Source organism: Lissotriton helveticus, chromosome 5_1 (genome assembly GCF_964261635.1).
Source record: "Lissotriton helveticus chromosome 5_1, aLisHel1.1, whole genome shotgun sequence".
NCBI classification, from domain to species: domain Eukaryota; kingdom Metazoa; phylum Chordata; class Amphibia; order Caudata; family Salamandridae; genus Lissotriton; species Lissotriton helveticus.
Window position 1 is genome coordinate 172131013 of NC_136065.1, and position 22536 is coordinate 172153548.

At 42.3% G+C, this 22536-nt stretch overlaps 2 protein-coding genes across 5 annotated transcripts in view; one reads left to right on the forward strand and one right to left on the reverse strand.

Moving 5' to 3' along the window:
* Nucleotides 1-11190, reverse strand: part of NDUFA8 (NADH:ubiquinone oxidoreductase subunit A8) — a 40789-nt gene extending 29599 nt beyond the window's left edge. Inside the window, exon 1 of the mRNA XM_078641971.1 lies at nt 11006-11190. Within this exon, the coding sequence (XP_078498097.1) occupies nt 11006-11056 (51 nt within the window). The 5' untranslated portion in view covers nt 11057-11190. The remainder of the gene's footprint in view (nt 1-11005) is intronic.
* Nucleotides 11191-11807: 617 nt separating this feature from the next.
* The window catches only part of MORN5 (MORN repeat containing 5), a 132596-nt gene continuing 121867 nt past the window's right edge, over nt 11808-22536 (forward strand). For 2 of the 4 annotated variants that reach the window (XM_078640838.1, XM_078640841.1), the window contains exon 1: nt 11902-11987. Coding sequence is in view for 1 of the 4 variants with exons in the window: in XM_078640837.1 (XP_078496963.1) it covers nt 11941-11987 (47 nt within the window). In the remaining 3 variants the exon portion in view is untranslated. Of the gene's footprint in view, nt 11988-22536 lie in introns of all 4 variants that reach the window. The other 2 variants (XM_078640837.1, XM_078640839.1) reach the window with 2 other exon arrangements.

Below are 22536 nucleotides of genomic sequence, written 5' to 3' on the forward strand. Positions count from 1 at the left end.
TGGCAGCCTTATAATAACAGATTGAGAACAAACCAGGTTCTAAACCCATGTCTTTCAGTTTACATGCAGGTGCTTGATGCCAGTTTATAGCTCACTGAATATTGCCTGGTGATTTTTTCAATAAATCACAGCTTGGGTGTCTGTTCTCTTCACCTTAATCCAGCCTGGTACCCTTGAGGTCTACCTCAGTGCCATCTGTGAGTCTCATAACATTCCCTTCATTGATTCGGGTATTATGCTATTGAAATATCCACTCTCAGAGCTGTATTGTCCAGGCTTCTCAATTTTGACTCCTTCCTCTGTTTCTGTGGAGGCGGTTGGCAGGGCTGATGGAAGGCAGGAAGCAAAGTGAGCTGGTTATGGTAAGAGAGTTGCTCAGAGCGCTTAGATGAGCTCGCAGAGGGGGTTAAGGAAGGCTGAGCAGCCGGTGATAATCGGAGGCAAGGTAACAACAGTAGACAAGAGAGGGGTTTGGAAGAGATTAAGCCTATGGTGAAAATGGAGAGGGCATAAAACCTCTTATGAGAGGGGAGGAGAACTTGTAGTGGAATGTGCAAGGGGTACAGGGCCTGTGATGAGAGAGTGGAGAGAAGGTCATGGGATGGGTAGTGAGAGGGATATCCATTCCAATGTATATAGTGTGAAGGTATATTTGTAGTAAGGGAGTGGTGTAATTTAACAGTAAGTGTGTGAAGCCCTTGTTGTGAGAAAAGAGAGCAGGCGGGTTATGAACCCTATGATGAAGATGTGGAATTGGTATGGGCCCTATGGCAAGTTAGTGGAAAGGCAAATGATACTGCTGATAGCAAGAAAACAGTGTGGAAGGTAATACTTTATAATAAGAGAGTTTGCAAGGGCAAAGAGGCAGAGATGGTCATGTATACTTTGTGTTTTATAGTTGACTAGTAATAAGTCCTTTCTAGTCTGTATAGCTTTTAGTTTTATAGAGTGCGTGGGACTAGTGGATTTCTTTACAGGGCTAGAAATTTATTGTATCCCTTTGTCCCTTGGACATGTACAGTGTTACAAAAATTCCACACCCCTGAGTGGTACAAGGAAAGGGTGCCCTCTTTCTCCAATTCTATTTGCCTTATTTATAGAACCCCTGGCAATAGCGATTAGGCAAAGCATTACAAACTGCCCTCCTACTGGGCATGACCAATTTAAAATTATATGCGGATTACATTATTTTATTTTTAAAACCCGGGGAGAGCATTCAGAAGTAAATACTAGGGATTTTTTACAGAATTTCAGGCTATAGGTGGATATAAAATAAACAGGGACAAGACGGACGTTTTGCAATGTAACTACTAAGCTGAGACACTAGTACCAAGTTTTCAGTTAACATATAACCCCCGGCCCAAGAGATATCTGGGGATACAGGTTTTGGAAAGAGTAGAGGAGTTATAGATATCAAACTACGTTCCCTTGGTACCAAAAGTCAAACGCTTACTAGAAATAGAATCAACTCCCAATATCTATAATAGGTCTGGTGGCACTTTTGCCAATGTCAATCTTACCATTATTTAACTTTTTATTTGCAGCAGTCCCATGTGCACTACAAACATCCTTTTTAAGAGAATTAGATAGCTTATTTATATCCTTTCTGTGGGTCAACAGGCACCATGACTTGCACTAGACACTTTAAACTACCTGAATTATACCTTCCAAACCTAAGGGAGTATTATTACGCAAACTTTTCACATAATAACCACAGATTTTATACACAGCTTAACTTTACAGATATATATTTTTTATGAAAAAAATATTAGATGAATATAAAATCACAGATTAGATTAGGAGAACTAAGAACCTGAAGAAAGTGCGATATGAGGTTCTCCAGTGGCTTTTAAAACCAAAAACCCAACTGTTTAAATGTTATGCTATCCCCCAGTTAAATGGCTCTACAAAATTGGTTGACCTATATACTGGGGAAGTCAGGTTGTTGCAAACAGGTGTATTAAAGAAATTGGAGGAGAATGGGTACAGGCAAGTGAGAGACTTTCTCAACTCAGACTCCTTTACAAAAAAGGCCAGAAATAGAGATTGGGCTGCTTCAATCAAGGGGTATGCTTAAATGATCATGTATTCGAATCAATCACTTTTTAGAAAATATTGACCCTTGATCGCTAAGAGTAAGATCAAAACTAAGCAAGCAATACAAGAAACAACAGATAAGCGGTCAATAAGCAGCGGGGTGAAAATGTTTAACGAAAATAAATCTTCTGTTGTCTACGAACAAGCCCAAGATAAATGTCAGAAGAAGGAAGGTTTCCAGATCCCTTGCCTTGGACGGTCTGGAATAGAATTAATAAATTTAATGTAACAACAATAAGAGGCGCCAATTTAAGAAGAATACAATTTTACACAAAATGGTTAATATATAGGACTCGATCGTTTCTCCATAACATATACCCCCAGATCGAGGATAGGTGTTTTCGCTGCTGGGAGGAGGTACTTGGTCTCATATTGTTTGGGATTGCCCAAAGCTAATGCAAATATGGGAAGACATTGAGAAATATCTCAGAATGACTACAGGCCAAGCATTAACAATTCACAAATATATTGCAGTTCTGGGATGCTCTCCAAGCATAACAATGGAGAAAATCGAAGAGGGGTGGTTATGCATATCAGCCCTGGTGGCAAGCTCTTTAATTCTACAAAATTGGCAAAGTAATATCGTACCCACATACCAAGCCTGGAGGGTTAAAGTTCATAAAGTTAAAGAGCTGGAGAGACGTTATGCTTTAAGATTAGGTTCCCTGATAAAATTTTAGAAATGCTGGAAGTTCATAGGAAACTGAATCTGTGATTTTTTAAAACAAAATGGTAAAGGGAAATTGTGCAAAGCATGGTCCTACTTGGTTATTTTTGGTTTTATGTACTTTGTTTATGAATTACTGATATTCCGATGTTGGTGTGATCCAGGAATGGATTATATTTTTGCAAATATGTCACCCAGAAATTGAAATTAAGCATGGTAAGCACTTTATTCTGTATATATGTATGTTGAATTATGCACTGTACTCTCAAATAAAAAAATTTATATAAAAAAATAGCGATTGGTCTTAGTGGGTCTTTTCCATATTATTACAAGATAAGTGGTCACTCTTAAATTTCCTTCTGGAATGCCGAGACATTACAAAACAGGCCTTGACAAGAAAGTGTAGCAGCTGCTCAAAATCCGCCAATAAAATCAAGTAATGCTTTCCTTTCAGAAGGCATAGCCGGATAAACCCACTTAGAAAAATAAGGTTGTGTCAGTGTTACATTACTACATTCTATAGTCTGGGTGCCTAAAATCACAAATGGTCTTAGAAGCTCATGGAGTGAGCAGGGTCATAATACACTAACCAGATAAGCAACATGCCTCCAAGGGTAGATTGGCATTACAATGTGCTACAATCTGTAGACAGGTATTTTATTACATGGAATCTCATGAGGGCATACTATTGTAGGCAAGGGATTTGGTGCCTGTTTCCCTGGGAGAAAATCCTTTGGGGAATCATTCTTTTACTTTGTAAATCTTGTCATGCCATTTTAGGAAAGGCTGCATAATGTTTGCCCAACTATGTATTTGAGGACATATATGTAAATGTATGACTTTCAATCAATAGTTCTCTTGTCGGAAAGGTTATGCGAAATACAATAGACCCAAACTGGTTATGGTGACAAGCCAGTAACAAACTCTGCAGGTAGAAAATTTGCACTTTGGTAATCCCACTTAAACCCCTTAAGAGGGGTTGCCAACTGTAATTGTATGTATATTTATAATTATCTGATTGTATGCCTGAGGACTACCTGGTGGTAAAGCGGATGAAGATTTAAGTAGGCCTGTGTCTGCTATAGTGGCAAGACACTGATAAAGGGTATAGGCTGATTGGTTTATTGGGAAAGTTACATCAAGTGCGATATGTCTCATATGCTTATTCTGAAAAGTGATAAAGGCAGAAAGTCTGAACAATGTAATGTTAAAAGTGTGTTTAATCCAATAGATATTCAAGAGTAGATCGCAATTATATGGGGATGAAGGCTCGAGACACATTTTGTTACATGGAATCTAATAGAATTTGCAAGGCAGGCAATGGGGTTGGTATCCCCTCAAACACTTGGAGTGGAAGACTTACAAAGGTTCTAATGCTTGTTAGTCTCTTTTTGAGGGGTTGTGTAGTGTTTGCCAACGGCATTTTTTACAAATATTTGTAATTTTATGAGTGTGTGTTTGATGCATGCCAGCTTATGTGCAATACAGGGGGCCTCAGTTGCACATGGAGACAAGCAATTGATAAAGGCAAAAGGTTTGACCTAGTCATTGGGAAAAGTTATGTCAGATGCCATAGGTCTGATATGTTTGTCAGAAAAAGTTAAGAGGTAGTAGGTCTGACTAATACTTGCGAGATGCATTTAAGGGTGGGTTATTATACTGTGTTGAAGTCTAGAGAATAGTATTTTGTTACATAGAATCTCACATATTATTTTAGCAAGCAAGGGTTTTAGAGTAGAAGAGTTGCACTGGAAACAAAAAGAAAGCAATGAAGCAGCCACTGATGAAAGTTGCATCATTTTTGGGCCCTAAAACGAGCTATGATAGATTCCAGGTGGGGAGGATGTGGAAAGCTGCACACAAAGGATAGAGCAACACAGAGTCCGTGGCTGGGGTGTGAATTGGAGGAGTAAAGAGGACACACCAGAAGCGGTATTTGATAAAAGAGGAAACACACGTGGGAGCAAGTTACTAAACACCTGCACTCTCATGGAGTGCCTAATCAAGATATGATAAAGGGGTTATACTCTAGCAGTGATACTCAAATTTCGTCCGGGGGCCGCATTCGGCTATCCTGATCTTTACATGGAGCCCCTTGATTTAGGCCCGGAGATCTGTACTGGGGTAAATGTATGACATTGTTCTGCATTCTGTCCATCAATTTGGGGAGAGGAGTTGGCCTAACGGCTAGGGCGGTCCACCTCAAAACTGGGGAACTGGGTTTGAGTCTCTGCAATGACGCTACGCTGAACATACTGTGATTCTTGGCAAGTCACTTAATCTCCCTGTGCCTAACAAAAATGAATGTGTGTCCTCATATAACGTAACTGGTGCTATATAAAGCGCTCCGATACCCGATTCGGGTAAAGTTTGCGCTATATAAAACTCTGCCAAAAAAATTTGTTCTTTTTGCCCGTGATCAACAGCAGCACTGGGCTGCTGTTCACTCAACTCACACTATCCCAAATTAGCTGTTGAATATACAGGCAATCCTTTATTTAAAGGTTAATTGAAGTTAAAGAAAGGAACTAACTAGGTTTTTGTGGTATCGCTGTGTCATACCTGGAATCGGGAACACTGCTGGGTTCCAGATTCCAGGGAAGACAGTTGAGACCCAGGCTTGTAGATAGATACTGCTTTAACCTCATCTGAATAAACTATCCTTTATTAATCTATCAAACGATATGATAGCATTATTTCACTGGCGACGTTGGGAAGAAGAACGAGTTACCAAAGCCTGGAGTCCCTACCTGCGACGTTAGAGGTGCGTTGCATAAGGAGGATCACGAGTCGTCCTGTTGTTGTTCCTGAGAAAGAAGACGGCACCGTGCTGGAGACTGAAGCTGGAGCGCATTGGAGAAAATCCCGCTGATGTCCGGTCTTCTGTGAGTGAAGAATTGAATTTGAACTAAATTGGGCATTTTCTGTGATTGCTGCGCCAGAGCGCGAGAGCCCGTCAGCGCGTGAAGCGGAGTCAGCTGGCGCGCATGCGCGTCACGGCGTAATATCACGCAGTTTGAAGCACGGCGGCCATCTTTTGGGCTATATTCTATTGGAAAGCATTGTGGATGTGCAATTGCGCGAAGGGAACTTCGTAATAGGTAATTCATGACGAATATAACCTGGATATCCTTGATAAACCACAGAAAAAACATTTTATCACAATAACATTGATGACATGTGGAATATAGTGTAAAAAAAAAAAAAAAAGTGTTTTTTTTTTTCTCATTCTTCTTTGCTTTCAACATTTAATATATTTGCTTCTAAATTCAGTACTTTTAATTTAAACAAATTCTCTGCTCCTCTACCTTTCCTACCGTGTCCCGGTGAACCTGTTCTAGAGTGGAAAAGATGGAAAGAGGGATTTTATGCTTACATAGAAGCAATTGGTGGTGAAGACTACACCGACAAAAGGAAACTAGCAATTCTGAAACACTGTTTGGGCGCTGAAGGAAGACATGTCCTCAGTCATTTGCCAATTGATTCACGTAACGTAACATCTACCGAACAAGTTATAGATGTTTTCGAAGAAGCCGTCAAACAATTGGATAAACAGTATATAAAGAAAGTCAACGTAGTAGTGGCACGTCATAAATTTTTGAGTAGAGGTCAATTACCAGGTGAATCTGTTGACTCATTTATAAATGACTTGAGGATTTTAGCATCTAAATGCAATTATTCTACCTTTCATGATCAAATGTTGCGAGATCAGATGGTCCACAAAATTGCTGATGTCAAACTTCAAGGAAAACTTTTGGACACGGAGGATCTATCTTTAGACAAAGCGTTAGATATCGCTCATCGTTTTGAAAGCATGAACCTGGGCGTAAAAGTACTTGCAGAAAAGAGATCAACCGAAGTGAACGTTATTAGGAAATCTAATCCTGAAGAGAGGAATTCTTTTAGAAGTAAAAAATCAACCTTTCCAAGAGAAGAGAGAATATGCATGCTTCAAGTGTGGAAGTCCAGATCACCTAGCGAATGACAGGAAGTGTCCAGCAATTGGACAATTTTGCAGATATTGCAGGTTGAAAGGTCATTTCAGTAAAATGTGTAAAAATAAGAACAAATGTAATAGTAAAAATTTTATGCAGAGGAAAAGTTCAAATGAACAGGTCAATGAAATAGATGATGATAATTTAGAAGAAGAATTTCTTTTTGCTGTATATGAAATTAATGAGTGTGATAAGGATTCTCCATACTGTACTGTGGATTTTGGGGGGAAGAATATCAGTGTCATGGCAGACTCAGGTGCAAAACGTACTCTCATAGGTGAGGAATGTATGAGAGAATTTCCGGGCTTAAAATTATCTCCTCCTGACATAAAACTACTTGGGTATGGGAAAAAACCCATTGAAATTCTTGGTTTTTTCACCACATCTTAAGTTTTAAAGGGAAAACCATTAATTCTAAGGTTTATGTAGCAAAGGATGGTTCATGTTTATTGCGGTGGCCGCAGCAAAGGGACTTAATGATAAAATTGGATCCCAACCACCCTGATCAAGTGCTAGGCTATTCAGACCTGGTTATGAATGTAGAGTTTGATCTTGGCCATGAGTGTGAAAAAAAATGTCCTGTATTTTCCGCATCTGAGTTAGGCCTTTTAAAACATTTTGAACACAAAATCATTCTTAGGGACGACGCTGAACCAAAAGTTCACAAAGTCAGGAATGTGCCTTTACATTTAAGAGAAGCTGTAAAGTCTGAACTCAAGAGATTGTGTGACTTAGACGTCATTGAAGAAATAGAATCTTCGATTTGGTTATCCCCTGTCGTTGTCGCTCATAAGCCTAACGGCAAAGTTAGACTTTGTGTAGATTTAAGAGACCTAAACGAGAACGTATGGGTGGACAGACATCCATTGCCTAACATAAATGAAATGTTTACGAAATTAAAAGGGGCATCCATTTTTACCACGCTGGCTCTGTCAAATGCTTACCATCAAATTGCATTACACAAGGGCAGTAAGCATTTGACGTCTTTCATCACATCAGAAGGTGCTTTCAGGTATAAGAGAATGCCCTTTGGTCTTATATCGGCATCTTCTGTCTTTCAAAGGGTGATGCATAATCTTTTTAAGGATTTTAATGATGTCTTATACTTTCAAGATGACATTTTGATCTTTTCATCCAATCCGACTGACCATTCTATAGTTCTGTATAAGGTATTAGATGTGCTGCAAGACAGCGGTCTCACCCTCACAAAAGAAAAGTGTAAATTTGGGGTGTCTTCTGTTGACTATTTGGGACATACTATTAGTAAAGATGGCATTTCCCCAAAATTAAATTTAATCAAAGCTATCGAATCTGCTCCTGACCCTATGAATAAAGATCAGCTTAGGTCTTTCTTGGGGCTTGCCGAATATTACTCCAAGTTTATTCCCTTGTTCTCTGACAAAACTGTAAATATGAGAAATTTGATGAAAAAAAAATGTTCATTTTCTTTGGGATGAAAGTTGTAAAAAAGAATTCGAGTTGTTGAAACAAAACATTGCATCTGCACCTGCTCTAGCAACGTTTAATACTGCTCATGGTTCATTCATTATTACAGATACTAGCAATGTGGGAATAGGAGCAGTTTTAATGCAGCGTCAAAAGGGTCAAATGGTAACAATTGGGTTTGCTTCAAGGCCACTGAGGGATGCTGAATGCAAATATTCTACATTGGAAAAGGAAGCTCTTGCTTGCTGGTGGGGCATAGAATATTTCCGCAAGTATGTATACGGTACTGTTTTTAAACTCTGGTCTGACCATCGTCCTCTAGTAGATTTGTTTACCACCAAAGGTTGTGGAAAAGCGACATCAAGAATTGCCAGATGGCAATACAAACTTCAAGATTTTCATTTTAAAGTTGAGTATATTCCTGGCATTAGGAATGTGTTAGCAGATTGCTTATCAAGATTGCCCGTACCTGATGACAATGTAGTGGAAGTGGACAATGATGATGATAACGTAGTGTCAATTTGTGAGATATCCAAGGGTTGTATCCAGGAGGATACATGGAAATTGGCATTTAAAAGTGACCCTGTTTTTAATGAAATATGTAGTTTTGTGAAAACTCAGTGGCCACGCAAAGACTTGTTGTCTGATGGAATTCAACCGTTCGTTCATGTTGCTCAAGAATTATCTGTTGTTGAGGGGTTACTGTTTAGAGGTCTACAACTGGTGGTTCCTGGCGAATTGCAGTCTAAGATTTTGGAGATGGCTCATGAGGGTCACCCGGGTATGACATCCATGAAAAGGAGGATCAGGACTGAGTTCTGGTGGCCAGGGATGGATAAGAGTATAGAAAGATACGTCAGAGACTGTGTAGATTGCTGCTTAAGTGATAAGTCTCAAAAGCATGTCGCGTATGAACGCCTTCCCGTTTCTAGACCTTCACGGGTTTGGGAAAGTGTATCCTTAGACATTGCTGGTCCCATGTCATTCAACAAGAGCATGATGTATGCGATTATCTTAGTTGATCAATTATCTCAATGGCCTGAGGTAAAAATGGTTTCTAGCATAACTTCTGGTGTAGTGATCAGGTTTTTAAATGAAATATTCGAAAGAGAGAGTTTCCCTGAATCTATCACGACAGACAATGGTGTACAATTTGTCTCTCAGGAGATGAAAGAATTTTTGGTGCGTCACGGCATAAGACACAAACGTGTGTCAGTTTATTATCCCAACAGTAATGGTATTGTAGAGAGGTGGATCAGAGTATTTAAAGAGGGTCTCCAATTAGCCTTACGCAATGGTAATGATTGTAAACAAACCATTAGTGAAATTCTGTGGTGCTACAGAAACACGCCAAGAAGCATGGGTGATCTCTCACCTTTTGAGAAGATGAGGGGGAGGAGGAGTGTATCCAACATGAGTCAACCTTGGATGAGAATGCTTGATTCGAAAAAGTCCATTGACAGGGATTGTTCCTCACATGCCAATTCTTTATTGTTCAGTGTCAATGATTGGGTGCGTGTTAAGAAGTCCAGACTAGTCAGGTCTGGGGAGTCACGATATTCGGATCCTTTATTAGTCAAGCGCGTTGGCCGACAGGTTGTTGAACTTTCAGATGGCAATGTATGGAATATGTCCAAAGTGGTAAAAATCCCCAAGTGGTTGTGGCCTAAGGGTACAGCCTCAGACTAACATGTCATCCAACTCAAGGTCTTCTAACAGTGCCTGTAATTGGAGGAAGTTCTCTGATCCTACATCTATGCACAGTGTTCCTGAAAATAAGTTCTCCTGTACTCCTGACTCTAATACTATGCAGCGAACACAGAGGAAAGGTCTTACTCCAGTGTGGTTTAAAGATTATCATCTTTATAAATAATTTGATTTGTTCATCGCAGTATGTAACTTCTCGTCATTGATACTTTTGTTTTCAAATTCTATAATCAAATTATACTTTGTGTACCAATTCATGTTCTTTCAATTTCTGTTTAAAATGTTTCTTCATTATTTATTACGAAGGGGAATGTGTGGTATCGCTGTGTCATACCTGGAATCGGGAACACTGCTGGGTTCCAGATTCCAGGGAAGACAGTTGAGACCCAGGCTTGTAGATAGATACTGCTTTAACCTCATCTGAATAAACTATCCTTTATTAATCTATCAAACGATATGATAGCATTATTTCACTTTGTCCTGCACCATATAACTTTAGAAACACCTTCATTTACAAAGACATCTTACACCAAAAGTACCCCCCGCCCCGAGTTCGCCACCCTGCTAGCATTGATGCGGCCCTCGGTCGCATCAGAGACCAAATTTTGTGGCCCTTGTGAATATGTTTGTGAGTACCCATGCTCTAGGAAGGGTAACCATGGGACGAAGAAAATCCATCAAATAAGAAGTAAGCAAACGAGGGACAACAAAGACGTCCAATGAATGCAGTGGGAGGGCTCTAGCCTAATGTAAATTCTTGGTATAGTTCACAACAAGTGTTGTCCTATGCCAGGTGCGAGCAGTTTAACCGATCTCTTGCATTCCAATACTTTTCATTGTACTGTTTGACAACTAAGATAAATGACGATCTCAGCAGTGCACAACAATACTGCAGCTATCTCACTCAAAGTTTCACACATGGGTCAAAAACGTCAATACGAGCACACAACAGAAAATGAAGAGACGCACGTATGCTTACATACAACGTAGCAGCTGTATAGCAGTCTTTTCCATTCGATAGGAATATGTCTTGTGTCAATTAACAACACCATCATTACAACAAGCCATTCATTGAGGGCCATACGTCCCTTACCTCATTCACACGCAGCTCCTCCAAAGTAGGCACTTCTATGGTTCCGGGCATGGCGGCGGGAATATGCGAACCCCGCCGCCCGTTGGTTTTCAGCACGGCCTCTGAAGTTCCAAAGGACCAAGCTCTCCTTCAAGTCCCCTTCTGCAGAGATACTAGGCAGGCCGCAGAGGTCAAAACGCGATAGCGCATGCGTACCACAGGTTCTTCTTTCAGCATCTAAAGTCAGCCACACGGTTGAAAAAGAAGAAGGACTACACAGTAGGCTTCACGCCATGGGAGTGAAATGAAGAAATGCAACTAAAACAATAAAAGGACCAACGAACTGTGACATAGTACCAGCGTTAGCTAATTTAGCGGCCATATTAGAATGGAGTACGTTTATCAACTTTGAATAACGTTATTAGTTGTGAAGCCAAATTATATTTTTTAAAGTATTAATTTGAACTATCCATGAATATTTTAAAACCGCCTACATGTATATTATTTTGTTGGGTTATTTGTTTCTTTCTTGCTATAATTATCATGAAATCCGAACATCTAGCACTCCTTGATTATACTCAAATATAGTGCGGCGCCAAAGGCATATGCATGCCTTGGTATTTGGGCTGTGTGTTAGAATTGGGTAAACTGAGTGTTGAACATGAATCTCGCACTCATGTAATGTAACTGTCTTTCATCTGGTGTATTATTGGTATCCCACTACACTGAGTTTCGCCCACTTTCTATAGCTTGAGAAATCGGGGTTGGCCCTAATTTAGTACCGTGTCCGGCGAAAGTGGTCATAGAAATCAGTGTACTGAGAGACCACGCCCTTTATGGAGGAAGGTGAAGCATCCGATTGGACCTTTTAGTTGATTGGTTATAGCCCGTTCCCATGGTTGCACAGAGCGTCGTTTAGTTGAACGGGGCAAGTTTAGTAATGAGCCTGAAACGAAATGGAGTACACCGGGAGCACCTACGTGGGAGACTATTTCCATGAGAGGTATAGAGCGAAGAATAGTTCTACTAAAAAACACACGAAGGTGGGGAAGAGATCCATAACATGACGTGCTCATATACAGAGGCGCAACTAGAGCCATATTTCCGGGGGGTGGTCTAATACAAATTTCGGGAGGGAATAATTTTTCCAGCCATAGGCAGAGTGGAGATGAAGGGGTGAAAAAACAACAAAGCCTCTGTTATAATTGACTTCTACCTGTGTCTTACCTGCTGCTCAGCCAGGATGACTGTTAGAATATCCGATGACCTCCGGGAAAGCTTGAGTGCTGGCTTGTGTGTGGAGTGTCAGTTGGTGGATGCAGGCTGAGCGGCAGGGAGGCTGCTCCTGGTGGGCTTACATTTCCATCAATCTATTGTCTTCTAATGAACTTACCTTGTAACTAAGCTTCAATAAATCTATCTGGTTTTATATACATTGCCCTTTCTTTTGTGCATATTTATATAGCACAAACTCAACCCGAAGGTATTGGAGCGCTTTACATGAGCACCGTATTTACATTACACATTCAGGCTTCGGGAGATTAAGTGATTTGCCCAGAATCACAGGATGTGGACGCAACCCAGAGGCTCGAACCCTGGTTTCCAGCACCACATTCTCTCCCCTCGGACTTTCCATTTACCCCAGCCTCGTTAACACGTAAATGGTATTTTAAAGACCTGTGAAGTACTTGGAGGCGGCTGCAATAAGCTCAAAAACTGTCTTTGTGTAGCCCGGGAAGCTTTGGAAACAAAGGGTATGCTGTTCCTAAGGGAAGGGGGAAGAGAGTGAGCATGTCAGTGATGACGGGCGTGGGTAGGTGCGTCTAGAGATAGCTCCAATAAAGAGCAAGGGCCCTCACACACCGCGAGAGGTGTCATGCTTCATCATAGGGCAGCTCCTCGTTGGGACGGCGCTGCAATGCCCAACGGGCCTCCAGAGGGGGCTCTTTGCCGGAGGTCTTCTCGGTTTTGTCGTCGTGAAGCTAGATGGTATTGTGTGAGGGCTAGCCTATGTGAAGTGAGTAGATGAAGCATGTCACCAGGTTGGTGAGTGAGGGGTCTTCTAGGGACAAAGGATTGTCCCAAATCGGGTTGCAGGGCTTGCATCTCAATACCGTACTAATGTATAGGTATTATGAGTTTCATATTGCCCCTGTGCATGATGATGGTGTGTTACCTATCAAAAATAATATTGGAATGTTGAGTTTTCAAAAGACACATTTTTACAAGTTGTTCAGAAATATATATTTGAAGGCTGGCCCAATAAGAAAAATCTTACTTCTGAATTGAGAAGTTTTTGGGAAGTGAGAAATGAGTTGTCTTTTTCTGATGGCATAATTTGGAGAGGTGGTAAGGCAGTTCCTCCTTCAGGTATGAGAGACATTGTGGTGAAACATGGTTATGAGAGTCACAATGGTATTATCAGGACTAAACAGTCAGTCAAAGAACTCCATCAGCGTCACGACCTACGCCGAAGACGCACTAACCGCCGCCGAACACCTATACTTCCAGATCCACACCGACCCCCAGACCACCCTCAGAGGAACACTCATCTACAGACCCCCGGGCCCACGGACACAATTCAGCGAAACCATCGCCGACTTCATCAGCCCGCACGCACTAGCCTCACCAGAGTACATCCTCCTAGGGGACCTGAACTTCCACCTGGAGAAAAACAACGACAACAACACCACCACCCTGCTCGACAACCTCGCCAACCTCGGACTCAAGCAACTGGTGGACACACCCACCCACCTCGCCGGCAACACGCTCGACCCCATCTTCTCCGCCAGCAACCACGTCTCCTTCAGCCACTCCACCAGACTACACTGGACTGACCACAGCTGCATCCACTTCACCTTCAAGAAGACCACCTCCCACCACCAGACGCTACAGATCCCCCGCAGATGCTGGAACAAAGTCACCGCAGACCAACTGACCACATCACTGAGCCAGAACCCACCTGTCGACACCCCCGATACCAACGACGCAGCACACAATCTCGCACAATGGATCACCAACTGCGCCGATGACCTCGCCCCTCTGAAGAAACCCCCAGGCAAGACTAGCAACAGAAAAAACGCATGGTTCACAGACGCCCTCAAAATCACAAAGAAATCATGCCGAACCCTCAAAAAAGCCTGGCGCCACAAACGGACATCAGAAAACATGACAACCCTCAAGAGCGCCACCCGTGAATACCACCAGATGATCCGCACCACCAAAAGGACATCGTTCAAAGAGCGTCAGGACAACAACACCCACAACAGCAAGGAACTCTTCAGCATCGTCAAAGAGCTCTCCAACCCCAGTGCCAGCAACAACGACATCACACCGTCGCAAGACCTCTGCAACTCCCTCGCCACATTCTTTCACCGCAAGATCGCAGATATACACGACAGTTTCGGACCCCAGACTCCACCTCCAGCCACCAAACCAACGACCCCCACCACCATCCACAACGCATGGGCCACCATCAGCACTGAAGACACCCCCGCGTCATGAACACCATCCACTCCAGCTCCCCCTCCGATGCATGCCCTCACCATATCTTCAACAAAGCCGACGCCATCATCGCACCCCACCTCCGAAACGTCATTAACAGCTCCTTCACGTCAGCCACCTTCCCGGGAAGCGGGAAACACGCAGAAATCAACGCCCTTCTGAAGAAACCAACAGCGGACCCCAAAGACCTCAGGAACTTCCGCCCCATCTCTCTTCTCCCCTTCCCGGCTAAAGTCATTGAGAAGACCGTCATCAAACAGCTGACTGCATTCCTCGAAGAAAACAACTCGCTTGACCCATCCCAGTCCGGATTTCGAGCCAACCACAGCACTGAGACCGCCCTCATCGCAGCCACCGATGACATCGGGACCCTGATGGACAACGGAGAGACAGCTGCTCTCATCCTCCTGGACCTCTCAGCAGCATTTGACACAGTCTGCCACTGTACCCTAATAACCCGCCTCTACAACACTGAGATCCAAGGAAAAGCCCTGGACTGGATCACATCGTTCCTCTCCGACAGAACCCTGAGAGTCCGCCTCCCTCCCTTCCGATTCGAGGCCACCAAAATCATCTGCGGTGTACCCCAGGGCTCCACACTCAGCCCAACTCTCTTCAATATCTACATGAGCCCCCTCGCCACCATCGCACGCAAACACAACATCAACATCATCTCCTACACCGACGACACCCAACTGATACTCTCCCTCACCAAAGACCCTCCCACCGCCAAAGTCAACTTCCAGGACGGAATGAAAGATGTCGCAGAATGGATGAAGCACAGCCGTCTGAAGTTCAACTCGGACAAGACGGAGGTCCTCATCCTCGGACAATCCCCATCCGCCTGGGACGACTCCTGGTAGCCCACTACGCTGGGCACCGCACCGACACCCACAGACCACGCACGAAACCTGGGATTCATCCTGGACTGCTCCCTCACGATGACCAAGCAAGTCAACGCAGTCTCATCCTCATGCTTCAACACCCTGCGCATGCTCCGAAAGATCTTCCGGTGGATCCCCACCGAAACCAGAAAGACGGTCACCCAAGCCTTCGCCACCAGCCGACTGGACTACGGAAATGCCCTGTACGCAGGACCCACAGCCAAACTTCAGAAACGCCTACAACGCATACAGAACGCCTCTGCACGACTCATCCTTGACATCCTTCACCACAGCCACATATCCGCCCACCTGGGGAACCTGCACTGGCTCCCCGTCAGCAAGAGTATCACGTTCGGGCTGCTCACCCACGCACACAAGGCACTCCACAACATGGACCCCGAATACCTCAGCAGCCGCCTCTCGTTCTACACTCTCACCCGTGAGCTCCGCTCCACCAGCCTCGCCCTCCCCAGCGTCCCACGGATTCGCAGAACCACCACCGGAGGAAGATCGTTCTCCTACCTAGCAGCCAAGACATGGAACTCCCTCCCCACACACCCACTACTGACCCAGGACCATCTCACCTTCAGGAGACACCTCAAGACCTGGTTATTCAAACAATAGCAGGCACCCCCCTCCCTTCAGCACCTTGAGACCCTCACGGGTGAGTAGCGGGCTTTACAAGTGTATTGATTGGTTGATTGATTGATTCTGGTGGCCATGTTTGGATATTTGTTTGAGCTCATTATCAGGGACTGTTTTAATTGTGCTAATTCTGATACAACTTTGAAGACTTTGAAACCCAATATGAAAGGTCATTTTGTCCCTAATGGTCCTTGGGAATCTATTGCCATGGACATTATGGGTCCCATTGGTCCGTTGAGCAAGTACATTGTTGCTGCCATTGATTTATTTTCAAAGTGGCCTGTCATAAAAGTTGTTGATAGGGTCAATACTGACACTGTTTTACTTTTTCTAGATGAGGTTTTCACTGAGGAAGGGTTGCCTATTCGTGTAATTACTGATAAAGGGGTACAATTTTTATCCAATAAGGCTAAAGAATACTTTCAGAAGACTGGTGTTGTACATTGTACCACTACTTTGTATACTTTGACTGGAAATGTAATTATAGAGAGATTCAACAGGGTTTTGAAGGGTGCAATACAAATGTTTGGTGTTGACGATGGAAAATGGGAGATTCAGGTAATGAAGATTGTGTGGCAGTATAGAACTACTCCAAATGAAATGACTGATTGTGCTCCTTTTGAAATTATGAGGGGCAGATTACCAAAAACGAAAATCATCCGTCTTGGTTAATTTCTTCTTCCAAATGTCAGATGGATTTTGATAAAGTTAAGAAAAGAATGGAGAGAACTCATATTGTGAACAAACACACATTTGATTTAAGAAGAGGTTCTAAATCTGATCCTATTGTACAAGTGGCAATGTTTGTAAAAGTTAAGAAACCATGGAAAGTACCCAAAGGTGAAAGTCAATTTATGGGCCCTTTTGTTGTAAAAGAAGTCTTGAAGAATGCTGTCAGACTTTCTAATGGGAAAGTTTGGAATTTAAACAAGATTGCTGTACTTCAAGGTAACAGGACATTTTACAAAGAAGAACATATTACTAGTAAAAAAATTGTGATTTTGCTGATGTTGTAGATGATAATTTTGTTGAGGTTAACAACAATAGTAATGACTGTAATATCAATGTTGAACATCATGACATAGCTGATGTACCTTCTAATTCTATCAATTCTGATATTATTTAAGAAAATGAGAATTGTATTGACTCTAAACGTTTGCGTAAAAAACCTGCATGGTTATCGGACTTTATAACTTTGATTCTAAATAAGTTGTACTCATATTTTTTTTATTTTTGTTTGTTGGTTTTTTTGTGTTTTTTTTTTTATTTAAGGGGGGAAGATGTGTTGTGTTGGTAAGTATCCTGTTATTGTATATTTATTATTGGCACAGACCTCGGCTCTACTCTGTTGATGTTCTAGAGCTCTGGGTCCGTGCCGTGTGGTTCTGTTGGCAGTTGGAAGCTGGGTTGCGTAACGCTGGATGTCCTTTTGTGTTGCTGTTAATCTGCAATAAATCCTGTTTCCTACTTAAATTGGATTCGGCTCTACTTAACAAGTTCCCATTTCTTTTTTGTAAATCTTCTCGTACACAGCCAGTGTATGCGCGTGAGTGGTGTTCCATGTTTCCCACCACTCACGCATCCAGCATTCCGCATGCACCAGAATGGCATTGTTGTCGGTATTCTATTTTCCTTTGAAATTTGCATCAGCATGCAGATGCCGTTGTCTGCGTGCGGATGCATGTTTCCTTCAAAGTTAACTGTGCTTTATTTATACAAGTGCCCAGGACAGTTATGTCAATTTCTGCCTGACTGTTGTGCTTCTCAGACCTACTGCTGTGGGCTCCTTATTACTTTGATCTTAAAATAAATACTTTCTGGATTTATTTATCTGCTGACTTCCTTTCTTCATCATTCCTGTGGTGGTACCTTTCTGACAGGATTACCCTACCACATTTTGGCAACGATTAAGGATCAAAAACACGCTTTGGGGAGCCCACACATCTTCTTCAGTAGCACTCTTCTTTGGCAAAGTGCTACACATACTTGATCTCACTGGATTAAGGCACGTAGGAGGTTTTCACGTCCTTTCTTCAAGCTGCTGTTGCTGGATCAAGACAAGCTGGAGGTTCACACCTCATTTCTACAGGCAAAGGTTGTTCAGGCTATTGTGGTTTTGTCTCTACAAGTTAAAGGTTTCTTCACAGCATATTTTATTGTGCGGATTCCTGTGCTTCGCAAGAAAGTGTCTCTTACCTCTGGATGTTCATGACATTATCTTGAGCAGCATACTCACCTCAAGTGGTCATTTTCTGAATCCACAGAGTGCATCTATTACCTATTTTTGAGGATTCAACTGACCTGTGATCAAACGGGAGAGTCTTGCCTGTCTATAATGGTGACAGGCACACCTTGTGAGTATTCTGATTTAATTTACAAATTTTATCTTCACAAATAATTATGGCAGATACTAATTCTACGCCCAATTCTTTGGCACAGTTAGCTTTGTTCTTTGAGCGCCCTGGAAAACCTCCTGTGAAGTGGATGCTTTGGATCAGAGCTTTTGTGAATTATTTAACTGCTGTTGGTGCTAAGTATGTTCCCAAACGTAAAGCAGCTATTCTCTTTAGCTTTTTGGGTCATGAAGGCCAACAAGTATTTGACAATTTGACCAGAATTCCAGCACCCACTGATGAGGAAGATGAATGGGATGTTTTTTCTGGAAGCAAAAGTTCGCCTTCAACAGAAATTCAGTGATGAGCCAAGCATTTTACTAGAACACTTTAATTTTGTGAAAAAAAGGCAAACCTGTGATGAGTCCATGGAGGATTATTTATCCATTTTGAGACACCTGGCTACTAATTGCAACTTTGGCTCTTCATTGGATATTTAATTTCGTGACCAGTTCGTGTATGTCTGTTCATCCAAGAAGATACAGGTGAAGTTGCTATATTTCAGAGAACCATCACTTAGTGAAGCTTTGACTGTTGCCAAAGGCATAAAACGCTCCATTGAGTCTTCTAAAGTTATGGCTTAGGAAATGGTTGATTCTACTCCAGTGCATGTTGTTGATAATGAGGTGGATGTCAAAGTTGTAAAACCCAAAGGCAAAGTTACTAAGTACATTAACAAAACTGTGACCTTGTGTTTTAGTTGTGGGGCAGGACCTCATATAGGTAATTCACCTCATTGTCCAGCTGTTGGGAAACAAGCTGTTAAATGCAAAAAAGTGGGTCATTTCCATACTGTATGTAGGATGGAAAAAAAATCAGACTTAAGTTAATAGCGTGGAAACATTTTTGGACACTGAGACTCTTGTTCTTTCCAATGTATTACTTAGTCTTGCTGTGTTGCAGGTTTCAGATTAATACATTAAGGATCCCATTTGTCAGGTAACTATAGCTGAGATCCTCACTCTGACCATGATGTGTGGCTCTGGTGCTCCTATAACCATTATCTCTGATGTGTTATTCTAATCTAACTGGGGTGATGGGGCACATCTGCATCGCTTGATGTACGTCCCAAAGCCTATGGGGAACAGGAAATTGATATGGTGGAATTTTTCTATGAACTCATTACTTGTTTAGGTAGGACCTTAAAAACTAAGATTTATGTTGCAAAGAAGGGTAAAGCCATTGTTGGGTGGAAGGATCTCGCCAAATTGGGTATTTATTTACTTCCTGGTGGTGATCCTCCAGTCAAGGTTCATAATTTTCCCATTGCCCCAACTCTATTGAGGACTCTAGTATGTCAATATGGAAAAAGAAATTTCCTGCAGTATTTTCTGACTCTTTAGGTTGTGTGAAAAACTATTTCCATAATATTGTGTTGAAGAAAACCTCTACTCCTGTTACTCACAACGTTTGCCCATTCCATTGAACATTAGAGATGAGCTCAAGTCTTTGCTTGATAAAATTTCACCTGAAGGTGTGATTGTTAAGGCAGAAGCATCTGAATGGGTCAGTCCCATAGTTATTGTGCGCAAGAAATATAAGAGTATTAGATTATGTGCAGACTTCCGCAGCCTTAATAAATGCATTGTCATTGAGAGTCACATTTTACCTAAAATACAGGTGTTGTTGGCCAACATTTGTGAAGTGTAGCACTTTTCCTTGCTGGATTTAAAGTCTGCGTGTCCTCAAATTCCTCTTCATCCTGACTCTCAAATATTCAACATATTTGTTACACCTTTTGGGGCCTACAGGTTTACCAGACTTCCTTTCGGACTGGCGTCTGCCCCCAGTGTTTTTCAGAGATTGATGGACACCATTCTGGAGGGCATCACTGGCATGCAGGTCTACCAGGATGATGTTCTTATCTTTGCCAAAACCATGGCTAAGCATGATTCTGTAGTGACCCAGGTCCTTGGTAAATTCACTAAGTTGAGGTTGGACAAATGACAGTTTAATGTACAAGAGTTTGATTATCTGGATCATTCTGTGAGTGCAAATGGAATTTCACCAAACCTTTCACTGATCAAAGCTTTTCAAGTTGTTCCCATTCCCAGAGATAAGGATTCGCTTCGCTCATTCATGGGTTTGAGTGAATATTATTCAAGATTTGTGGATGGGTATTCTTTCGTAGTGCAGCCATTAAGGGAGTTGTTAAAGAAAGGTGTGAAGTTTATTTGGAATGCTGACACACAGGTTACCTTTGAAGCAGTGAAAAAGTTAATGATTTCAGTGCCTGCACTTTCTCCTTTTCAATCTGATATGGAGTGCATCCTTACTGTGGATGCCAGTCAGATTGGTCTGGGTGCGGTTCTATCACACAGCAATCATGGCAAAGAGCGTACAGATGCCTGTGCCTCGCACTCCCTATCCAATGCAGAGTCACGTTACAGCACCATAGAGCGTGAGGCATTAGCTTGTTCATGGGCTGTGGAAAAGTTTTAACTGTTTTTATGGGGACAGCATTTCACCATGTTCACTGATCACAGACCTTTGTTACATTTAATGAATGGGAATAGGAATGGCACTGGAAAGGCCTCTTCTCGCTTGGTAAAGTTATTATCTTAATTACAAGAACACAATTTCACGTTGTTAATGTTAATGTTAATAAAATGTATAAAGTGAGTGAATACCCTTGGGTGTTTTGGCGCTGAACTGGAATGGAAGCCCTGAGGGAATGAAGAGGAAGGATTAATTTAAAAACAGCCAAGTTTTCAGTTTTTTTCTAAAAGAAAAGAGAGAGTTGGCCTCTCTCATGTCAACAGGAAGAGTATTCCATAATTTGGCTGCACAGTAAGCAGTACTCCGACCTCCCCAACTCGCAGTTCGGATCCTTGGTACCAGCATTAGTCTAGCATTTGTAGACCTTAACTGTCTGCGTGGGTGATAACAAGAGAAGAGGTGTTTCAAAGGCACCTGTCCTGACCCATTCAAGGCTTTATAGGCCAGGCAGAGCACCTTAAACTTGATACGTTGCACCACAGGCAACCAGTGGAGCTTCAGGATCTTTTCCTTGATTGATTGGTACTTGCTTATATTCAGTAGGAGCCTGGCTGCAGCATTCTGCACCATCTGAAGTTTCCTCAGATGTTGTTTCTGTAAAGCGAGGTATAAGCTGTTGCAGTAATCCAACTTTCACAACACCAAAGTTGTTACAACTGTTTTCCTAAGCTCATAGGGGATGTAAGGCATAACCTTCTTAAGTTTCTTAAGCAGATAGAATGATGCTGCGACTGTGGCGTAGGTAAGTTTTTTATCTATCAAAACTCCAAGATTTTTAGCCTTCTCCACAGGATCAGGAGTTTGTCCAAGTTCGGCCGGCCACCACAGTCTGTCCCAATTCGGTTGCAGATAACACAAGGTCACCACTTCGGTTTTATCCGAGTTTAGCTTTAGACAGTGTCTTCCCATCCAGAGGCTAATTTCTCTTATACAGTGTTGAAACTGCATTTTTATATGCTGCGACAACAATCTGAGTATCGTCGGCATACAATGTGAATTTAAAACCAAACTGCTGTATTAACAGTGCAAGTTCTGAAACTTAGAATTTAAACAGGGAGGGACTTAATGACAAGCCCTGGGGAACCCCGCACGGCAAAACTTAGGGGGTTGCCTGATACTGATCAAGGGACACTGTCTGCTTTCTGTTCTTCAAGAACGACGATATTAAAGCAAGTGCATGATTCTTGACCCCTATATAATCGAGGCGTTGAAGCAAGGTATCATGGTGCACAGTATCAAAGGCCGCTGACAGATCGAGGAGAATCAGAACAGCGGCGCCGCCCTTATCCATCACTGCTCTGATCTCCTCGGTGGCCTTGATAAGAGCTGTCTCAAGACTATACCCTGGACGAAATCCAAACTGAGATGGGTCGAGTAGATCATTATCTTGAATGAACTGAGTGAGTTGGGTATTCATTATTTTCTTGACTATTTTTGCGGGGAAAGGGAGCCTGGCAATAGGGCGATAGTTGCTGGTTATAGAAATATATAGATTAGCTTTTTTTAATAATGGAAGAATGGCTGCATCTTTCCAAACTGCTGGGAAAGTCCCAGATAAAAACATATTAAAAATATTTGTTAAAATTGGGCTTACCTCCCCAGCTATATTTTTCAAGATTGCTGGGGG